The following is a 22,044-nucleotide window of genomic DNA, read 5'->3' on the forward strand; positions in this document are numbered from 1 at the left end:
GTGTCTCATTTCCCAGCAAACTGTACCATGAAATTACAGGTAAAGAACAAGCCCATATTCTTAAGTAGACCATACAGGACAATTTATTAAAGTCAACCTCAAGCAAGACCTGAAATCAATTTGGAATGCCATTATTAAAAGCTTTCCCACATTCTTACAGAAGCAGAAAACATATTTGAATTCTAAAGTATCTGTAAGATTAAAAAGGCAAAGTTCTAGTAAATACAGTGTACAAAAACTGTCCCACCAGCACACATCAGAAAGCAGCTTAAATGTTACAAGCGATCTCACATACACTACGACTCGTTAACAGCTATCTCTGTACAGGGTAACCACGACTGGTAGGCTCATACTTTGCAATAAGACATTGGTCAATAAACAAAGTCCTTAAAATATGTCTTGAAGTCATTAAACAGTAATGCCCTAGTCAAATACCCCTGGGGAAAACGAACACTAATCCCTTAGTGTTAGGAGCTCCAAGTCACAGAAGCTAAAGAGACTGACTAGTGGATGTTGACACTTGGATATTTCACAGGTCCACAGAGTTCATTACAGGTAAACACAGACGTAAACAATCTCAAGGACGTTATTCAAAGAACACAAAGTGAAGATGGAATCCACAGTATGTGTTTATTGTGTAATATTCAAATGGACACACATGAACTTGCCATATCAGTTGAAAATACACACGTCTTTGTATATAAAAAGGTCTTTTAGCCAGCAGTAATCATTTAGCATCTTGGTTATTGGCAGCAACACAGTTACCATAGGGTACAAAATATGAGATGTTAACTAACAACAAAAGTGTAATTTCCCTCACTGCTTTCAGCTGACAGAGAAGACCCAATTGAGCAAACTGGCAGACAGGTGAAAGCCATTGCACACAGGCAGGATCAGTCAGCAGGTAAGGAAGCTTCTCATCTCTTAGTAGACGCAGTGAAGTCACAAGAAAACCCAGGACCGAATACTGACTTTGGCAACTTCTATTTTCCCTTTAACGTACATGTTAATGACTTTGGGAGCCTACTGAAGGACAAGTGATCCTTTTTTCCCCCTCCCCCACACAGGTACAAGTGCTCACATCTGCCACTTGTGCAATGGATTGATAAAAGCCAAACAATTTTTTTCTTTTTCTTCTTTTGAGACAAGGTCTCTCTCCATAGCCCTGGCTGATTGGGAACTCATTACGTAGGCCTTGAACTCACAGAGTATGGCTGCCTCTGCTTCTGCAGTGCTAGGGTTAAAGGCCTGTGCAACCATGCCCAGAAGAAATGGGTTTTGAAACAGGTTATACAAAGCATTTCAGGGGAATAACATAAATGCTCCCCTCCTCCCCACACAGGCACATGTTAAACAGAAAGAAGAGGTACTCGGGGATGAGGCAAACAAAGGGGGAAAAAAGCAAAACAAAAACTAGGGAAATCACTTCTCAAACTGCTGCTCACAGCTCATGCAGGAGCCCCTTCCTCAGAGGTCTATGCTCCCGTCGGGAGACTTCATTTTTGACAGGATACAGAATGATGCTTTCTACTTCATAATTTTAAAAATATAAAATGTAAAATGAGAATCTGAAGTCCCAAGTACTTGAGGAGCCTGAAATCAATGGGGCAGGGGTCTCAGTGTCACGGGAACTGTAGTGTGCTTTTCCCTCCCTTTCTCCCAAGATTTCCAGTACCTCCCCGAGGTCAAAGCTGTGATATTTCAGTTCATACAAATGCCCAGCTTTCTGTATTTGCTAACCCACTGCAGAGCAGTCTACATTCGTCCTGTTGGTCCATCTGAAAATGGACCAACCCTTTTTGTAACCGTTCTGTTATGAATATAAGCAGAGACCAAGTGTGGGCACTCCTTTGAAGGACCTCGCCATCCCATCACTTCTGGTGCTGCCCTTAGCAACTTGGCAGAGTATGGGGTGGTCGGATGCAGTGAAAAGGAACTCAAGTCTAGAAATAAAGCAAAGCCTTGTCATCTCCTGAGGAACAGAGACACTGCAAGTTGTTAGAGCTTAGAGACAAAGGCAACTTGTTTTCCTCTCCAATCAGGACATGGTACCTGGCTGGCAGCATCTTAGCTCTGTGCGGACGAAGGCAAGATGAGTGTTGTCTTGACAAGGTCAGCAGTGGCTCCTGGAGAGCCAGGCACTATGTTCTGAACAGAGAACGTTAGGATTTCAAACTAGTCTGGCTTTGACCCTGACAGAACACATCCTGTAAGAACGTGCTCAGAACAGGAACTACTGCAGAGAAGCTGCCTACCAGTCCCCGAGTACTTCAGATGAGCAGACGGAGAGCGCCTCAGAATCTCAGATCCACATCACCTACACACACTTCTGCAAACACTGCAGCGAGAGACACTGACAGAAAGCAGCGGGCTGCAGGGCCCTTCTTAGGTCTTTAGTTTCAAATACTTCCTACTTTGTGTGTGTGTGTGTGTGTGTGTGTGTGTGTGTGTGCATCTCATATATATATAAATAAAACATTATATATGTACATATATAATGTCAATTATATAACACACAGAAAACTCAGTCTATTCTACAGCTTAGGAAAGGTCATTTTTGAGAATTAAAAATAGAGTAGGGCTCGCAGAGCAAGTGAAGATAACCCTACCCCCCTCTGCTCTCCAAGCCTGACTCAAGACAGCTTGACTCAAGTCAGCGGTGGCTGCGGCACACGGGTAGTGAAGAGCTTTGGCCCTGTCCTAAGCAGCCAGGCACAGGCAGCTACACTGGCAGCCCAGTGAGGCCTCCAAGGCACAGCCTATGCTGACCTGGCACTATCATTTCTAGCTCTTTCCGGCCAACCTTCTAAAGCTTTACACTGATAATCAGAATCTCATCTTCCTCCTGAGGTTAGGAAATACCACTATTATCCCATGCTGCTTTAGGTCCTTGATTTCTGGGCTGAATAAAATCGACCACAAATACTGTATACCAAAATCATATTTCAAAGCTAACAACTACCAGCTTCAGACTCTGTAAGCACAGTGCCTTTTGGAATGTCACTGACATAGGACATGAAAGGACAGTGTATGTACACTTTCTGTTTTCTTAACACTCCATTCTAAGACCCAGGCCACAATGGCACAGGAAGAAACCCTTGCACTGGCACAGCAAAGGCAAGTTTGGAGCATGAGTGCTTCTGGGAGCAAACCTATGAGCCGTTTAGCAAGAACAGACTTGGAAAGTGCAAACCCCTTTTATGGATATAAACACAAGTAAGCCATCCCAGAGAAGCAGAACAGAGACAGGTCGGGGTAAGGTATTTATAAATACACGATGCACCCCGGGGCTTACTCTATAAAAGTTATCAGATACTAAAAAGCATGAGGTCAAAAAGGAAAGAAGATACAATCTCACATCGGATATTGTTCTCATAAGGGTTACATTTGGAGTATCAAAGTCCCTTATTAAGGAGTTTAAAAAATGTTATCATGTCTGTATAAAATAAAATTTAATATGATAAAACCCAGATACTCTTACATTATTTTTTTAAAGGACATCAAACTTCATAATTGCTTTAGTGTTTGTGTAGGCAGTGCCTCACTCCAGTCGTGGTGACCGCACTCACTAGATGCTGTTCCACCCCGCCTCCCTCCTCACGGAGTCTGTCCAACCAGCAGAACTACTAGAATTGCTACAACTAGGAAAATGGCAGTTTAGGAGCTTAGAGAGAGGAACTGTAGTGTTTGTTGCCTATAAATTGCACATTTATATATATTTTAAAAAGAGGCACAAAAATTGCTCTTTCTTTTGTTCAGAGAAGAGGTCTGAATTGACTTGTATAAAATTAAGAAAGGATCAGAACACACCTAACACAACCTCAGGGTGTCGTAGAGCATCTCCTACACTAGTAAAGTACTTGGTTCTTAAGGACAATAAGTCCTACTGGGTACCTCCAGTAAGCAGTTAGAACTCACTGAGAAAGTTCATGTTTCATGGTAACACCAGACTGCCATTTAGTCTAATGTCACCATGTCCACCATGATTTCAGACAAGTAATACTGGAATAGATATATTCCTAAGTGCTAGATGCAAGTGAATTCTGTGGGCAGACACCTTGGTATGCTGGGTCTGTACTATTCAAACGATTCAAACGTCACAGCCATGTTTGCAAACACTGACTTTCTGGGGGGCATTTTCAAGTGCTTTCTAACAGGAACGCCTCTGTGGCTCCTACATACCCTGTGAAAGAGCAACTTCTTCCCCTTAGGCAATGGGGACAATCTTAAGTATTGCGTAATACTAAGTAGAAATTGTTCACATATAACTTGGGGATGTTTCTGTCCACTTGCACCATCCCTAAGTTAGGAAATCAACTGAGAAAGTCTATTAAAATATAATTCAGATTCAATTACATAGCTTTGCCAGAAAGCATGACTGAGTGACCCAGCCTGCAAGGGAACGGGGTCGGCAGAGGGAAAGACAGAAAATAAAATGCCCTTAAGTTCCAGGTTAGACTGGAGTCTACATTAAACTGGTCAGAAAGTGGTGCATATATGACCCAACTTTTGGTCTGTGCCTTAATCTTTCTTAGCCCCTTCCCAGTGGTGAGGAGCAGAAAGGAGCATTTTCCTGTGCATCCACGTCCCTCAAATGTATCAGAAAAGTCTGTGAACGGGTGACATTTCACAATGAGTGAGTGCACTCATTCCTTTTCCCTACAGGATGCTTCTAGGTAGAGTTGGCGCACTGTGAAGCCCACCACAGAGGTAAATGCTGTCGAGCAGTTTGTTTCCAAGAGGCCAGTCTGAATACTTGCTGAGAGCCTTCTCTGACACAAGAAAAGGCATGTGAAAAGGGAAAGAGAAGTTAGCCAATCTACGGCTCAGTAAAGAGGTATATAAAGGTAGTCACGCACGCACGCACCCATGCACGCTCACAGAGGTTAGACTGTTTCAACTATACTTCTCAGAATTCCTAAAAAAAGGAAATAAATACAGGAGTGGCTGCTTTCGCTTTACACAACCCAGGATTTACATTTCAGGCTTTACACCGATCTTATCGACAAAACATTCTTTTAACTTTCAACTCTAAGAACGAGGACACCTCTTTTGCTGACTGCAAAGACACTGAAGCACAATAATAGGCAAGAAAAGACCAAGGGAATTCTGCTGTCCACAAATTATCCCCCAAACAACACAATAGGAAACACCACCGTGCTTTAGCCTGTGTGAGCCAGCTCCCATCGGTTAGAAGGCGGTGTGGATGGTGGCAAGCACAGTGCGTGCTCTGTTGCCTCTGGGACTGCGAGCTGCAGGGAAGGAAGTCACCACCTCTCACTCCTTTACTTCTTCCCCACCATCTTGGGATTCCCATTTACATCTCATCTTGCTCCAGTATTCCGGTGACACAGGAGATGCAGGGTCATGGTTGGAGCAGCAGAGACGACCTTCTAGTGCAGAGGGTACCAGAGCCCCCTTTTCATGAGCCTTACAGAAGGAGTGTGGACAGAATTCACAGAAGGAAATGGCTGCACTGCCACACTCGTCACACTGATGCCACGGGCACTCCCACTTTCCTAGTGCAGGGTTGGGAGAGAGGGAAACATCTGTTAGCCTGTTTCTTGAATACCCAGAAAAATGCCCAAGAGACCCCCTGCCCCCTTTTTGGAGACAGGGCCTCACTGTGTAGCCTAGCTGTCCTACTACCTGTTTCCTAAGTGCTAGGATTAAAGACCTGTGTCATTAACCCTGTTCTGAAACAAGGTCTGTCTACAGAATGTAGGCTGTCCTTGAACTCCCAATGATTGATCCACTGGCTTGTGCCTCCCAAGTGCTGGGATTAAAATGGGCACCACTGCACCTGCCTCATACCCTACCTTCTTTGAACCCAACTCCAAACTTCAGCCAAACAAACGTACATTTTGTAGTGTTTTTTTCATATAGATATGAGTTAGTGGCCCAAACCCAATGTCATGGAAGCCAGCTACCACCCACGGTGATCATAAATAAGAAATGGGCCCTTGCTCCCACATGAGGTGTGTCATCTGCGTGGAAACATTCCTGACAAGTAGTTTTGTTCTGTTCAGTGTTTCTGACTTCACAGTTGCATTAAATAGAGCAGTGCATCCCAAATCAATGGCAAAACCTGAAGCAGAGAAGGCAGGGCCTGCGGCCTGGCTTACCGTAGGGTGGCTGAGTCAGGTTAAGGCATAGGAGGTGGTACGCTTTGGGACAGTCTTTTTTGTCACACATGACCAACTCTCCACCATCCCCACACTGAAAACAATAATCCTCATGGATTTGCTTGGCCTCTGCTTTGCCTCTCCGCCTCTTCTTTAACTTGGCATTTTTTGTCTTCTCGTCAGCTGCTGACGTACATGCAGACTGGGAAGACAGACAAACCGTGGTTTTAACATCAAATAACGATGACGCTTTACCCAGAAAGGAGTGTGCACCGCTTGGCCTTAAGTGCAGCTCTGAATGTGTCCTGAAAGCTGATCCCCAGATCACTGTAGTGACCACGGAACTCTTTTATCTTCCCTTCATTCTTTAAATTCAATTCATTTTATGTTCACTGGCATATGTCTGTATGAGGGAGTTGGATAACTAGAGTTACAGATAGCTGTCAGCTGCCATGTGGTTGCTGGGATTTGAACCCTGGTCCTCTGAAAGAGCAGCCAGTGCTCCTAACCATTGAACCTTCTCTCTAGCTCCTTCCTTGATTTTTTTTTTTTTAAAAAGCAGGCTGTTTTAAATTGAGGGAGAGGGACATAGGCCTTCATCTACACGTTTCTCAAATTAAGCTGGTTGAGCTGGTGGGTGCTTGGAGGAACGTTCAGTCAAGACACAAGTCTCGCTTTCATCCTGTGATTCTGGCCTTCACTGCAGCAAGGCCTCAACATTTCAGCAAGTGGGAAGGTGAACTCAGTCCCCACAGACAAAGTCAGGACCCATAAGTAGCCACAGATGATAGAATGTGGTACGGAAGCAGGAACTAGGTAGTCAGTGGGCAGCCGACACTGGCAACGGCGAGTCGGAGTCTCCTCTGTAATGTCATGCACTTCTGTTCAGAGGCTACGAGCTTGCCAGGGTCGAACACCTGCTGGCCGACCAGCCGAGCAGAGAAGGGCCGCCAGCATGTTCAGCAGTGGGCTCCGCTAACGCTGACTGTGCCTGGTTCTGTCACCTGCTCATCACTGGTGAATTTTAGTGCTGAGATTACTCTAGAGGCCTAAAAGAAAGTTGTCTTCTAGAACCAGCATTCTGGGCTGCACAGAGACCTCACATGGGGCCATGGCAGCAGCACAGGCGGCAGCAGCACAGGCGGCAGCAGCATGTTCCTGACCTCCATGAAATCCTCCTTGGTGATCATAAAGCCATCCCTCTCCCCAGCCCCAGATACAACACAACCATTTCTCCAGAGCTGGGCTGTTTCCCAGATACTCCCAGTAGCTTTGTGCATCATGGTGTTTTTTGCCCATCAGCAAACAGCTGTCCCTCGGAAGGACAGACGGATCTGCTTGGAGCCTATGTTGTCTGTTCCCACAACGAAGCATTCTGGAGAATCATCAAAAGTTCAATGATCTTTAATGATTTGCTCTTTATTCTGTGTGTCTGTGTGTGGGGACGTGCACATGAGCGCAGCTGCTCAGAGAGGCCGGAAGCACCAAATCGCCTGGAGCTGGAGTCACAGAGGGTGGTCAGCTGCCTGCTGTGGACGTGGGAACTAAGCTTGGCTCCTCCAGGAGCCTACTACAACTATACCTTTTTATTTATGCAGGGTTTCCTGTTTGGGTTTTTTGTTTGTTTGTTTTTTGGCCATCCTGAAATTAACAGTAATCTTCCTCTTCCCAAGTGCTAGAATTTGAGTCACCACACCCAGGTAACGTTCACCATTTAAAAAGTATGTAATTCAAGGGGTTTCTTACACTTCAGAGCCTATCAGACCTTACTAAAACAAGCTTAATTAAGAGTGAGAAGAGCCAGTTGGGTATGGTGGCCTCTGCCTGGAAGCCCAGTATTTGGGGATCGAGGGTAGAAGAGTCAGGAACTCAAGGTCATCCCCAAGAACGAGAGTTCAAGGCCAGCCTGTGCTCCAAGAGATTCATCTCAAAACAACCACCCCCACTAAACAGACCTGACAGAGCGGCGGGAACTCTGTAAGAGCCACGCAGTTAGAAGCCAACTCCTGTAGCACAGCCCTCTCCTGCCCTTGGGTGGAGCGCCCTGCACAACTGACCTTTGGCCGCACTCCTAGGAAACCACTGCAGTTGTCTGCTCCGCAGTGGCATACTGTCCTGCCATTGCCCAGACAGTCCAAGTTGTAATTAAATGTTAACTCCATCCCTAAAACACAAGAGAAGAAAATTATTCACAGTGACGTCATGAGGAAGAAACACGGCCAGCCGCTTTCACGTAGACACATGGGTCTTCGACCAAGGCTGCCCAGGCTCAGGGGTGAAAGCTCGTCATGCAAGCCTGACAGTGAGAGCCCAATGCAGAGCCCATGGTGAGGAGTGGAGCTCAGTCCTCGAAGGCCGCCTCTGTCCTCACAGCACATACAATGTAAAGACTTCTCCTCCTTCCACAGCCATCTCACTGAAAGCAACGATGGAAGCGGGCCGTGTGGTCAACATTCCTGCCACTGAAGCACACCAAAGCTAGCTGTTCCAAAAGGAGACTACCCTTCAACAAAAAGGGGCGACAAGCAGTGAAATAAGAACCGGGGACTTGTGAGCTATGGCCAAGAAGGGCTTCTAGCCTCACCCTCTTTCTACAGCTCAGCTCTAGTTCCTAACTGGCATGACTGTGACATCATGACAGCGTTAGGAATGCCATCCACTGTGAACCATACACGCTCACCGCCGTAGCTCACCACACCCGTGAAAGGCAGGCTGAACAATCCTTTCAGCAGGTCCCTAGCTGGAGAACTGCTCTACCATTCCCTAAATTCGAACACTAGCTGGTCCTGCAGACATGCTCACTGGGGTAGGAAAAGGAGAGGAGCCACTGTGGCTCTGAGGCTCCTAGTGTCTAATCTGAAGCACAATGGTCTTCAGAGTTGAAAACTAAAGAGAGAAAAAGGAACCAGTTGATCTGGATACTGCAAATTGCTTTTAAAAAAGATTTATTGCATTGTTTGTGACTGTGTGTGTGTGTGCGAGTGTGTGGGTGCCTGTGACTGTGTGTGTGTGTATGTGTGTGTGAGTAGGTGTGGGTGCCTGTGACTGTGTGTGTGTGTGTGTGTATGAGTAGGTGTGGGTGCCTGTGACTGTGTGTGTGTGTGTATGTGTGAGTAGGTGTGGGTGCCTATGACTGTGTGTGTGTGTGTGTGTGTGTGTGTGTGAGTAGGTGTGGGTGCCTGTGACTGTGTGTATGTGTGTGTGAGTAGGTGTGGGTGCCTGTGACTGTGTGTGTGTGTGTGTGTGTGTGTGTGTATGAGTAGGTGTGGGTGCCTGTGACTGTGTGTGTGTGTGTGTGTGTGTGTGTGTGTGTATGAGTAGGTGTGGGTGCCTGTGACTGTGTGTGTGTGTGTGTGTGTGTGTGTGTGTAGGTGTGGGTGCCTGTGACTGTGTGTGTGTGTGAGTAGGTGTGGGTGCCTGTGACTGTGTGTGTGTGTGTGTGTGTGTGTGTGTGTGCGCGCACACGCGCGCGCCTATGGGAGCTGGGGGGGGTCTGACCTCCTGTAGCTGGAGTAGAAGTGGTTGTGAGCTGTCCCATATGGATGCTGGGCATTGATCTCAGGGCCTCTACACAAGAGGTACAGACTCTTAACTGCTGAGCCACCTCTCCAGCCTCTGTAAGCTAATTACCTTTAATATGTTTTTAAAAGCACACAAGAGCGAGGCCATCTGGTTCCATTATGCAGACAGCACTGTTTTGGGAAGTGATGCGTCTGTACTGAGACACTGCACTGTCCTTCTTCTGCAGAGAGGCTGGACAGGTTTTCTCTTCAGATGTAGTTTTACCTCATTGGCAAACAACACCCGGTTGTCTGAGCTGAATGAACACTCAGGGCCTCAGACTTACGGATAATGTTCTTCCTGACAAGACAAGCTCCCCACAGAGGGACCCCGGCAGTACCTGCAGGGATGTCACAAAGAGCGAACAGCCCGACTCGGACATCTCCATTCACGGTCCACTTCTGTGTCTCACAGTTTGGATTACAACTGTGGTTCATGAAACGAGAATAATTTCCCTTTGGTCCAGCATCAATTATACGGTCCTTCAGAAAGAAACAAAGTGGGGGGACTGTGACATAAACTAAATACAAACTCGTTTAGAAACATTCAGTTAGGGAACACAAGTCAGTATCATCATCAGCTGGTGTGTGCCAACTGTCAGCTCTGAAAACACTCCGGACACCCTCTATGGAGTCACCTCGCTCTCTACTTGAGGGCTTTTAATGGTCGTCTAACAGGTGAAGATCAGCAGGTCATAGGTTTAGGCGTTTTTGACCACAGAGCTACATGGTTCAGATAACCCATCTCAGCCAGGCATTTTGTCTCGGCTTCTCTCCCACTCAGGAGAGATGAGATTACACCATGACGGAGAAGCCAGATGAGACTGTCCCTGAGTGGGAGGTGACAGTCCTTCATCTCTGTACTCTCACAGGGTTACCTACACAGACACTACCACACAATTAGGCCTGAGGATGGCTCTATCAATGTGGGTAGCTCCACGGCCTGAGCCCACAGGACACTGTCACTGAGCTGAGCTCAGGAATCCTAGGACTCACAGACAGACTCCAGCATAACAGTGGCAGCGGAATTCACCCTGGGAAACACGTGGAAGCTTAAACTCTTCACACACTGACATAACTACATATGTTATATCTTCCTTCTTTCTTTTTTGAGATAGTGTCTCACAATATGACTCTGGCTCGTGTGGAACTCGCTCTACAGACCAGGCTGTCCTTGAACTCGGAGATCTGCCTGCCTTTGCCTCTGCCTCAAACGTGCCAGAATTAAAGGTGTGCGCCACCATGTCCACGATCTCTTTTACGATCTCTTTTACTGCTTTTCGTTGGCTTTCTGCCATGTTTTTGCCTGTGATGAGGCTCAAACCCACAGCCTCGCATATATCCAGCACATGCTTTAGCACTGAGCCACGACCCCAGCCCGGAAGGTATTCTGACTCTTTTAGAAACATCATGGAACACAGGGAACACGGGTACTAGTCTTGGTCGTTAAAGTGTGATAGTATACTAAACAACGACTGAATTGTGCCTAGGCCTGGGCTTCCTGTCCTCTGTAAGGACAACTGTAAGAAGTGAGGTCCTAGCTGTGAGAAGACAGGCAAGTACAGATCAATCTAACGGTCACATACAGTCTTCAAGGTTGTTTCCTTTTCTGAGTCTGTTTCTCTTTTATTTAGACAGGATCATAATTATGTAGCCCAGGCTGGCCTCTAACTAAAGCTGATGACCCTCCTGCCTTAACCTCCCAAACGCTGGGATGTGCCACAATGCCTGGCTAAAATTGTATTTAAACTTCCATTGTTCTTATGCCAACATTCATTGTTTTCCTGTCGCTTGTTCTACGTGTATAGTGTTGCCTGCATGTATGTGTGTGAATCACAGAGTCCCTGGTGCCCTTAGAGATAAGATATCAGATCCCCTGGGAATGAAGTTCCAGATTGTGTGCCAGCATGTGGGAGTTTAGAACTGAACCCCAGTTTTCTGCAAGAGCAACGAATGTTCCCAACCATGGAGTTATTTCTCTGACCCTCCTGTTATTTTTTTTAAAACTTAATAAACAGAGAAAAGTTTTGAGGTTTTGGCTAATCAGAAGTTTCAAGATTATTTTATAACTCAGAATCATACTTGATTTTTCCAGCAGTGATAAAGAACCCAGGGTTCTTGCTGCCTCAGATCTAGGACTAGGACCCAGCAACTGAGTCCAGACGTGGTCACTTTGTTTCTGCTTAGCATTTCCCTGTAGTTGGAGTCTTGCACTCCGGAGATAATTACAGCACTGACTACTGACCATCGTCATAGTCTACTTAGAGAAAGTGAAATGAACAGAAACCTAGGTCAACAGAAAATTATGAACAAAACATAAAACGTCCTTTTGTCTTACCAAAAAATAAAAGCAATTTTACCTTGGTAACAGTTAACATATAAAAATTAGTTACACTGTTCTCGTGGGCTCGCTTGATTCGAAGTCTGCACTCTTCCTCGTCGATTAGTTCACCGACATATTCGTTTACAAATTCCCCCTGCAAAGCAACATTCAACACAGAACTGTAATATCAGCTCTACTGTAACGCACATCCTAATACCACAAGTATGAACAAGAACATCAACTAAAAACATTTCTGAGGGCCAGGACTGTAATTCAATTAGCAGAATTCTTGCCTAGCTTGTGCAAAGCCATGGGTTCAATCCCTAACAGCATATAAACTGGGCATGGGGGTGCACGCCTATAACCCCAGCCCTGGGAAAGCGTGGGCAGGTGCATCATCAGTTCAGTCCCCCTCTGTGGATTTCAGGGCCAGCCTAGACACATAAAATCTTAAAGCCCAGGACTGGGGGACAGTAATGGCTTGGTGTGTGACCTGAGTGTGATGCTGTGAACCACATGAGGGAAATGAGCAATGTCCTAACTTTCACCGGGCACCACAGCGTGCATGTGTGGGTCTGCCTATGCCTATGCTCAGACAGAGCTGTGAGATGACTCAGTCGGTCAAACACTCGCCTCACAAATGTGATGACCTAAGCTCAGGTCCCCAGAAACTAAGTAAGAGGCCAAGCCTGGTAGCACATGCCGTGTTGTTGGGAAATCTAGAGACAGTGAAGCTCACTGGCCAGCATGGAGAAGGTCCAGGCCGTGAGAAACCCTGTTTGTCCTTGTTTGGCCTGTTGTCAACTACCCAGGAGCTTGAACCGTCTGGGAGGAGGAACCTCGACTGAGAAAACATCTGGTTAGTGACTGGTGTGGAAGACCCAGCTCACTGTGAGCGCTCTTCCGGCAGTGGTCCTGATGGTCTAGGAAGCAGGCTGGCCAGGCATGGCGGCACACACCTTTATTTCCAGCACTCGGGTGGGAGAGTCTGCGTACTGAATCGCAAGACAACCAGAGCTTTAAAACAAACAAAGCAAGCGACTGAGCCTTGGGTTCTGCTTCACTTCAGGCCTTGAGTTCTTGCCCTGAACTCCTTTCATGGTGGACTACAACTGTAAGGTAAAGTGAAACTTTTCCTCTCCAGTTTGCTAACGAAGACACATTAGTCATGAAAGCACCTTAGAAACAGCACCCGGACTGTCACCTGACATCTACAGGTGTGACACACATGCCCTCACGCCTACAAAAAACAAAGAGAAAAAGATCCTGACCCCCTCAACCCTAGGAACTGCGGGTTACTACTGATTCACTGGTACTTGGGTGGCGGGAACAGCGCTGTGTAAGTACTTCAAAGGCGGTGATGCACTTGCCTTCTCTCTGATATTATCTCCACATTCCCAAGTGGCACCTGTGGCATGTCACTACACTTGGAGTAAAGCTAACCTGACTCGTCATCACTATAGTCACAAACTTCTACTTGTTTGTAACCGAGGGACTGGTGGCATTTAGGGATGAGAAATGGGAACGGTGTGGATCTGAACAGACAGGGTACGTCTGCTCTCTAAACGATTATATTTACAGCTAAAGAACATGCAGTGGTTCTGCTGTTCTCTCGGGGTTCTCCAGTGATAACATCTCACAGATCTACAATAGTACTAATACTAGGAAGCTGGTGTTGGCACCCACCCACTCAGACACGGAGTCCTGCTGCCACAAAACCATGCTCCAGATGTATGAACAGCACGGGATATCTCCAATTTTTCTTTGACGGCCACACCCACCCTCCATCAGTATAATTATGCCATTCAAGGATGTTCTATAAACAGATTTATCTAATATGTAATCTTTTGACACTGTTTTTTTTAAAGATTTGCTTTTTAAAAATTATTTAAGTGTATGGATATTTTGCCTGCATGTATATATCTGTGCACCACTTGCATGCCTGGTGTCCTCTGAGGCCAGAGAGGGCACTGGGTCCCTTGGAACTAGAGTTACAGATGGCTGTGAGCTGTCATGTGGTTGCTGGGAATCGAGCATGGTTCTCTAGAAGATCAGTCCGTGGTCTTGGCTGCTAAGCCATCTCTCCAGCTCCTAAAGACGTGATTTACTGCAGGATGGCTTCTGACCTCTGCAGGCACCAAGCAGGCACACAGAGCAAATACATACGTATAGAAAACACTAACGCATAAAATAATTAAGGATTTTTTTACTTTACGTGTATGAATGTTTTGCCTGAGTGTGTGTGCACACAAGCATGCACATACAGTGTCCAGAGAGGCTGGAAGAGGGGTTCAGATGCCCAAGAACTGGAGTTCAGATAGTTCTGTGTAGATGCTGGGACTCAAACCTGGATCCTCTGTGAGAGTAGCAAGTGCCCCTAATGACTCAGCTGTCTCTACAGCTATGAGGCTAGCAACAAATAAAATGAAGCTTAAAAAAAAAAGCAGCTAATTCTCGGTCACCCACGTGTGCTTCAGTGCTTTAAGGCTCAGTAGACCCCGCAGTGTGGCTGTGCCACCATTTGTTTGACTCTTCACCCCCTGCAGAAGACTGGTCAGTCTTTCTAGATTTTTGCTATGATACCTATAGCTGCTGTACACATTTGGGAAGAGTTTCCATTTGATTATAGCTTTTCATTTTCCTGGTTTAAATAGGCAGTGGGAAGATCTGTTGTACAGTGCAGTATGTGTGTGTGTAAAGAATCTGGCAACCTACAGTGGCTGCTCCATTTAAGCTCCCACCACCGATACGGAAGAGTCCAGGACTCCTGTATCCTTGAAAGACTTTGGCATTGTCCTGGCTGCTCTAAGTGATGCTAGTCAGCTCCTTGGGGTTATGTTGTCCCTGACCTCGTCACCTTGGAAGTCACACTCACTCAGCCTCGGGCAGCTGTATTAGCTAAAACTCGACAGCATTTCAAACTCAGAGGAACAAGTATTTTAATGGATATTCACTTCATATACAAATTCTCCTCAGTTCTCATTGTAGGACTGCTGCGAGTAAATATCAGTAATGTCCGTGTCGCTCTCCTGCACTGAAGACCTATGGCCTTGTGTCCGTGTCGCTCTCCTGCACTGAAGACCTATGGCCTTGTGTCCGTGTCGCTCTCCTGCACTGAAGACCTATGGCCTTGTGCTGGAATAGGCCCCGACCTAGCACTTTTCCCTTTCTCATAAACCCTCCTTTCTCCAGGCAAAGTTGTTCTCTTAAACTCCAAGTGTGCCAGGTCCTCAAGGCTGCCCCATATCCTGTTTCTGATTCATGCCATTCATTGTGTGATCCCCTCTTCTAAGAACGTGGCAACAGTGATGTCGTGCATGGGCTAACAAGGCCTTGCTGTCTAAGATCTCAAGGTCTGCCATGCTAAGTGGAGTCTCTCTTATGCCTACGCTGGGAACCTCAGGTAGTGAGGAACTGGGGAAGCCACTGAAAGTTAAGACTCATTATTGACCAGGAACAGAAGAAAAAACATCTCAAAGCACAACGAACTCAGACCACAGCAACAAAGAATGGAGCTCTCCAGCCGCCAGGTAAGCCAAGGAGGCAAGCCTGGCTGACTCGCAACCCTGAATGAGGAAGCAGCTGAGCATGAGCACAGCCCGACCCATGGCCCCCGCCAACTATGATGATGCAACCTGTGTCACAGTTCTACTGTTCACTCCTGTATGTGCTTGATGTCCTGACACCGTGCATGTGCACGTCTAGTGCCCATGGAGGCCTGAAGAGGGTGTTAGATCCCCTGGGACTGAAGTTACAGATGGTTGTGAGCCACCGTGTGGATGCTCAGTGCTGCAATTGAACCTGGGTCCTGTGTAAAAGCAGCGGTGCTCATACCACCGAGCCACCTCTCCAGCCCCTTAAGTGCTACGTGTTCTGCTTTTGAGACAGGGTCTTTCTTTTAAGGTCAGGCCGGAATTCCCAAGTTTATATAGACCAGGCCAGCATCAAGTTCTTGATGGTCCTCCTGCTCCAGCCTCTCGAGTAATAGAAACGAGTGTGAGTACCACAGTCAGGTTTAAGTCCCTGGCTTTGTGGTCACAGAGAACCAGCGTGCGATGTCAGGAAGTCACCCTCCTAAAGTCATCCAGTAGTTCTTGCCTCAAGGACTGCTTTAGACCTGCTCTTGGCTCGCTGTCTCAGTGCATGCCCTGTTACCACTGTCTCCATCACTAGTGTCCAGACTCAGTTTGCTTCTGTAGCTTGGGTCCTCTGTGAGAGCAGGAAGCACGCTTTATACCAACTCATCTCCTGGCCTCCCCACTTTTTAGATTCATTGCTTATTTTCTGTATATGAGTGCTTTGCCCGCATGTGTGTATATATGTGCACCACATGTGCCTGTTGGTGCCCAGGTCAGAAGGGGGCATCGGATGCCCTAGAACTGGGAGGTGCTTTGCAAGAGCCACGAGTGCTTTATGTCTCCAGCCCCTGGTTCCCTGGTCGGTCCCTCCCTCCCTTCCTTCCTTCCTTCCTTCGAAACAGGGTCTCCCTATCTAGCCTTTGTTGTCCTAGAACTCACTATGTAGATCAGGCTAGCCTTGAACTCAGAGATCTGCCTGCCTCTGCCTCCTGAGTGCTAGGGTTAAAGGCACACACCGCCCTCCCCACAGTTGGTTTCTTGACAAGAGCCACAGGAGATTCTCAGGTACTCTAAAAGCTAAGACCCATCTTTGAATAGTAGGGTTTACTAGAGACTTTCCTTTTAAGCATTTTGGCTTTAAAATAGTCTCCAACTGGTATCTCTTCCCTGTGCTAGAGATTCTTGTGAAAAACTGTCTCGAGGTGTGAAAATAAAAATACGTCCCAGAGTTCTATTATCCCAGCTGCTTCACCACTCTAATTGTAATCTGAGGCCTTTAACGAGCTCTGACTTCTTAACTAATGCGATGGACTAGTGGTCTAGTCTACCTTAGTGATCTGGGACTCGGTCACACTTATGGCTAATGACTTGAGCCTGCAGCACAGTTCTGTGTTCGCAAGTTTCTGCCCTAGTGGGTAATCAACTTTACTACGTTGCTTCTCTGACATGTTTATCCACCATGAAAAGCAGCAACAAGAAAATATGTTTGAATCATGTCATTCAATAATTTAAAAAAAACCACAAATACAAAAAGCACGATGCCCCTTCTGTTTAAAGCTCATCAATTAATAGCCATGGGCTATGTATCCTGTTTGCCTTTCCCAACTCTTGTTGCTCAACAAATGCCAAACCTTGAGATAAGTCGCAGCTTTCTGTCGTAAGCGCTGTGCGTCTTATAGCCATGTCACAATGCTATGGAAGCGCCCGAAGAGACAAGGGTGGCATTACCTTTTTAATACTTCTTTTGGTTCTGAGGCCCCATCCTCTCCGCTCAGTTTTGATGATCTCTGCATCGGGGTACAGCCTCTTTGTAAAGCACTGGTTCTGACAGCGGTCCCCAGCAGGGCACACCTGCGGGTGACACTCGTACTGTGACATTCTGTTTAGACACTCCGACTCCAGGCCACATGGGTTTTCATCACCAGGCTTGCAGTTACAGCGCGGGATCTCCGACAGGTCAGCCACCTGGATCTGCACCTTCCCTATGACTTTGTTGGCCTGGGACAACCGAGGAAGAGAAGCGGGAGAGAAGGTATGGATCTGTGAGCACCAAGAACTAAACATCTGAGTGCTGTGATGTGACTGAGGAAAGTTCTTTATCTGATGTCTCCAGAATAAACTAGGAGTATTAACTGTCTATTCTGGACAGAAAGCCTGGAGCTGATGTCAAGTCTCAGTTTTTCCCCACTTGCCACAGGTTGATGAAATTTAGTACCTGAAATCCAGAGACAATAAGCTATTTATGAAGTCTGAGGAAGAGAGAGGCTAAGGTGCTACGTCCTCATTTGATTGCAGGGTGGTCTGGTAGAAACAACATAAAGAGGCTTTGACCGGCAGGAAGGGGAGCGCTCACCTTGATGTGTTTGTAGGGAGGGGGTTTTCTTGAGGTTTTCTCTATCTCCAAAGCCTCCTTACTCTCTCGCTGCGCTTTCAACTCCTGGAAACGTTTTGCAGCTTCTTCCAGTGCTGACAAAAGCAAGCAGGCCATTATCAAAGTGTGAGGACACAGGGCTAGGGCAGGAGGCTGACTCTACCACCCTAGAAAGAAATGTTCTGCCTCTCGCCTGAGCTTTACTCTTTAAAATTATGTTTTAGAGATCACCAGTCACCACCATTATAGAGGAAATAATAAATTAGCACATGACCAACCAAATACTATGCTTTGTATATGTGTCAGAGCACAAGTCCGACATCAATGACAAAGACCTCTGAGCGACCCTATTAAGAGCACTTGTGTATCCTGTCCTAGCTTTAAATTAATTTTACCTTTACTCAGAAGTGTAGACTTCAGCCGAATTTCCTGGGAAGCCCTCACTGCTTGTTTGTGGTAATGGCGTTTGGCCTGATTAGAGACACTTCAAACCCAGCTCAGGGACCCAGGCTTTATGCATCTTGACCCTGGTCCTGATGTCACAGGACGTTTATGGACGGAAAATCCCAGTGCCTGGTGGACATTCTTGAGTGGCAGAGGCTTTGTGTGCACACAGAAGTGCACATCTGAGTGTTGATTCTGAGTCCCTGTAACCATGGTCCGACTTACCTTTTTTGAAGGTCTTGTTAATGCTAGTCTGTCCCTCAGCAAAGTTTGTGTCTCCTTCAACATAGGGAAACACTCTGCCTTGGTGGACCCAGTAGTAGTCATGAGAGCCAAAGAAGAGCACAGGGAAGTCGCCCACGCCGTGCTTAAGGCCCTGGATGTTCAGCGGCACAGACCTGGGACTGCAGGTCTCTGCAGGCCACCATCTGAGGACAAAACCGAGAAGTGAGACTCTCACACTCTTCTCCACAGGCAGGAAGGAGAGAAGGGCTCATGGCTTGCAAGATTCACTCAAATTCTAAAACACACAGTAATTAATCTTCTCCTTTAAAAACTATTAGGGAAAAAAAAACTATTAGTGAAAAAAACTATTAGGAAAAAACCACCTCCCCATGCTCTCGTCACAGACTGTTAACATTAGAGGAGAGGCCCTTGGTCCTCTCAAGGCTCAATGTCCCAGTGTAGGGAATGTCAGCGAGGGGAGGCAGGAGGGAGCGGGTGGGTGGGTGAGGGAGCACCCTCATAGAAGCAGGTTTCTGGAGGGGAACCAGGAAATGGGATAACATTTAAAATGTAAATAAAAAATGCAATTAAAAAACATTAGCTGTATCCCCAAATGTTAAGAACACACCGTATGCAGGATAGAGGGTTCCACACCTTTAGTCTCAGTCCTTTGAAAGCTGAGTTATGAGTATCACAAGTTACAGGCTAACCTGTAGAGACAGTCTGTCCCCATAAAACCAAACTGGAAAAGAGAAGGCTGTATGTATCCAGATCTACACATAAAATGTGCACACGCATGCATGCACGCACCCCCACACACACATACACACTACTTTTTAAGATTTATTTTTATGTGTTTGAGTGTTCTGCTTACTTGTATGCAGTATGTATGTGCCCTTTGTGTGTGCTAGGTGTATGGAGGACAGTGAGGGCCTCAGATCCCAGGAACTGAAGTTACACAGTCGCGAGTGCCACTGCAAAAGCAGTCGGTGCTCTTACTACTGAACCACTTCTCCCGCTCCCATTTACAAAAATACTAAAACAAAACAAAAATCCCTAAAGCAAGGAGCAGTGCTGACAATGGCGGTCTCACCCACTTGAGGGCTGGGATAGGAGGATCACCTAGCCAAGGTTAGCCCAGGAAGATTCTGTCCTATCCTCTAAAAGGAAAAACACGTAAAACATGGATGCATACTGCGTATGTTTAATGTCCTCTTGAAACTCAACTATTTTTGCAAAACTTTACAATACAGTTGCAATTATCTAGAAATATATTTTCTTCAGAATTCCAATAGAATTCTTGATATGGTGGTGTACCCAGGAGGCAGGGGCAGGTGGATTTCTTTAGTTTAGGTCAGCCTTGTCTGGACACCAAGTTTGAGGGCAGCCAGAGTTATATAGGGAGACCCTATTTTTAAAGAACAGCCAAGGCAGGTGTGGTGAGACGCGACTTTACTGTCAGCACTCTGGAGGCAGTTGGGAGAGGCGCCTACAGATGGTCCAGGCCAGAGAGAGCTGGACAGTGAGACCCTGCCTCAAAATAACAAGCAAAACAACATATCTATCTTCAGGGAGGCCTGGGGAGACAGCCTGGCAGCTAACAGCACAAGTTGCTCTTCCACAGAACTCCTTAGATTCCCTGCACCCACACGGCCGCTCACAACCGTCTGTAACTCTAGTTCTAGGGAACCGAACTCCCTCTTCTGGCCTCCCTGGGTACACAGCACACAGACATACATAGAGGTAAAACACCCACACACATAAAATAATAAAAATAAATAAATAAAAATATTGAAGCCTTCACATGTTGGGTTTCAAACCCAGAACAAGAGGCTAAGGTGTATATTTCACATACCAAGGTGGACCTGGCCCCGGTTCTCCAGTTCCTACCTGTTACACTGATATGGCTGGCATACCCCACCCCTCTGCCCTGAACTTCCCCTCCCCCAGAGGCTCTGCTATATAATACAGACATTTTGGTCTCTCCTCCCCTCTCCCCTCTCTCCCACTCTGCATTTTCTCCCTCTCTGCTTGTGTCTCCTCCTCTCCCATCTCCTCCCCTCCCCTCCCCAGGACAACTTCCCTGCCCAAGAGCAGCTTCCCAATAAACCTGCCACACACTCCAATCCAGCTTGAATTGTCTCATTTCCCTGGCAGAGAAATAGTGTATCATAAAGGAGTATGTTTTTAAATAATATTAATTATCCATCTCTCTCACTCTCTCTTTAAATTCTCTGTTTCTATTTTTTATGTGAGGACAGGAGAAAATGTCTGACTGCCTGAGCTGGGGTCACAGGAGGCTGCGTGCACCGGACGTGGGTTCCAGGGACAGAAACAGATCTCCAGGGCAGCAAGTGCCCGTCACCATCTCTGCAGCTCCTGTTCTCATGCCTTTAAGAACCAAGGCGTGGGCTGGGGAGGTGGCTCAACGGTAAAGCTATTGAGACTGACCTCCTGAGTTCTCTTGGGTAGGAGAGACCCAGTTCCTGAAAGCTATTCTCTGACCCTAAAATTATACTATGGCCCTTGCGTGCCCCACATAATAAACAGACAGACACGAACAAATGGCTCTTAATTGACATTATCCCCTCTTTAGATGAAGGAAAAACGCACTCTTTGCACATAGCTTAGGGCTACCTGAACACAGGGGTCTGGTTTAGAATCAAACTGGCCTAGCAGCGTGTGGCGGGACGTCTTTATCCCAGCACTATGGAGGCAGAGCCAGGTGGACCTGTTAGTTCCATGCCAGCCTGGTCTACAAAGCAAGTTTCAGGGCTGTTATATAGAGAAACCCTGTCTCGAAAACAGATAAACAAACAAAAACAAACAAAAAGATTGAATGGATTTATTCTGATAAAGCTATAAACTCTTGATCTCATTAGAAATTAGAAATCAAAGGTATGGAGAGAGTGCTCATAAATAAAGTACTTACTGCTCTTCCTGAAGCCTGAATTTCTAGCACCCATAAGGCAGCTCAGAGCTGTCTGGAGCTCAGTCTCAGGAGCCCTGACGCCTAACTCCCACAGCAAGCACACATATGAGATACAGACATACCGGCTGGTAAAACATTCATACATACTAAATAAATAAATGAATAAATAAATAAATGTTTAGAAAAACAAACTAAAAACCAATATAAAACTAAGATACTAAGAAAACGAAATATTCTTTTTGTAAATCCTTTCATTGCAAAATTTAGTAGTGCATAATTCATCAGTATAAAATAATTCTCAGAACCTAAGCAAAATAAAAAACCCACTCTTAAAGAAAAAGGCAAACAAAAATTCATGAGCAAAATAACCTTTGCAATTCCCTGAAAATCCAGACCAACCACCATGGTCTTTCCTTTTGTTCGGGGAGCCAAGCCTGTCTCGCCGCCTTTGTGCTAACCGCAGTCCCTGCAGCTCGTGAACCCCAC

The 22,044-nt window shown here is 46.4% G+C and overlaps 2 protein-coding genes and 1 long non-coding RNA gene across 15 annotated transcripts in view; 2 read left to right on the forward strand and 1 right to left on the reverse strand.

Annotated features, from left to right (window-relative positions):
• The window catches only part of Erich1 (glutamate-rich 1), a gene marked incomplete at its 5' end in the record, with an annotated part of 52,793,804 nt that overhangs the window by 43,534,631 nt on the left and 9,237,129 nt on the right, over positions 1–22,044 (forward strand).
• Positions 61–22,044, reverse strand: part of Nsd3 (nuclear receptor binding SET domain protein 3) — a 111,418-nt gene continuing 89,434 nt past the window's right edge. For 9 of the 14 annotated variants that reach the window (XR_015639370.1, XR_015639369.1, XM_087587940.1 and 6 more), the window contains 8 exons: positions 18,627–18,829; positions 17,940–18,052; positions 17,315–17,584; positions 12,046–12,162; positions 10,027–10,168; positions 8,183–8,289; positions 6,126–6,327; positions 612–5,519 (listed from right to left, as the gene is read on the reverse strand). Coding sequence is in view for 12 of the 14 variants with exons in the window: in XM_087587940.1 (XP_087444066.1) it covers positions 5,278–5,519; positions 6,126–6,327; positions 8,183–8,289; positions 10,027–10,168; positions 12,046–12,162; positions 17,315–17,584; positions 17,940–18,052; positions 18,627–18,829 (1,396 nt within the window). In the remaining 2 variants the exon portion in view is untranslated. 14 annotated transcript variants of the gene reach the window in all.
• LOC134482516 (uncharacterized) lies at positions 17,474–21,427 on the forward strand. Its single transcript, XR_015640433.1, has 3 exons — positions 17,474–17,618; positions 18,692–18,848; positions 20,888–21,427. It is a non-coding gene; the product is annotated as an uncharacterized LOC134482516 (long non-coding RNA).

Source organism: Rattus norvegicus, chromosome 16 (genome assembly GCF_021556685.1).
Source record: "Rattus norvegicus strain SHRSP/BbbUtx chromosome 16, alternate assembly SHRSP_T2T, whole genome shotgun sequence".
Lineage (NCBI taxonomy): Eukaryota > Metazoa > Chordata > Mammalia > Rodentia > Muridae > Rattus > Rattus norvegicus.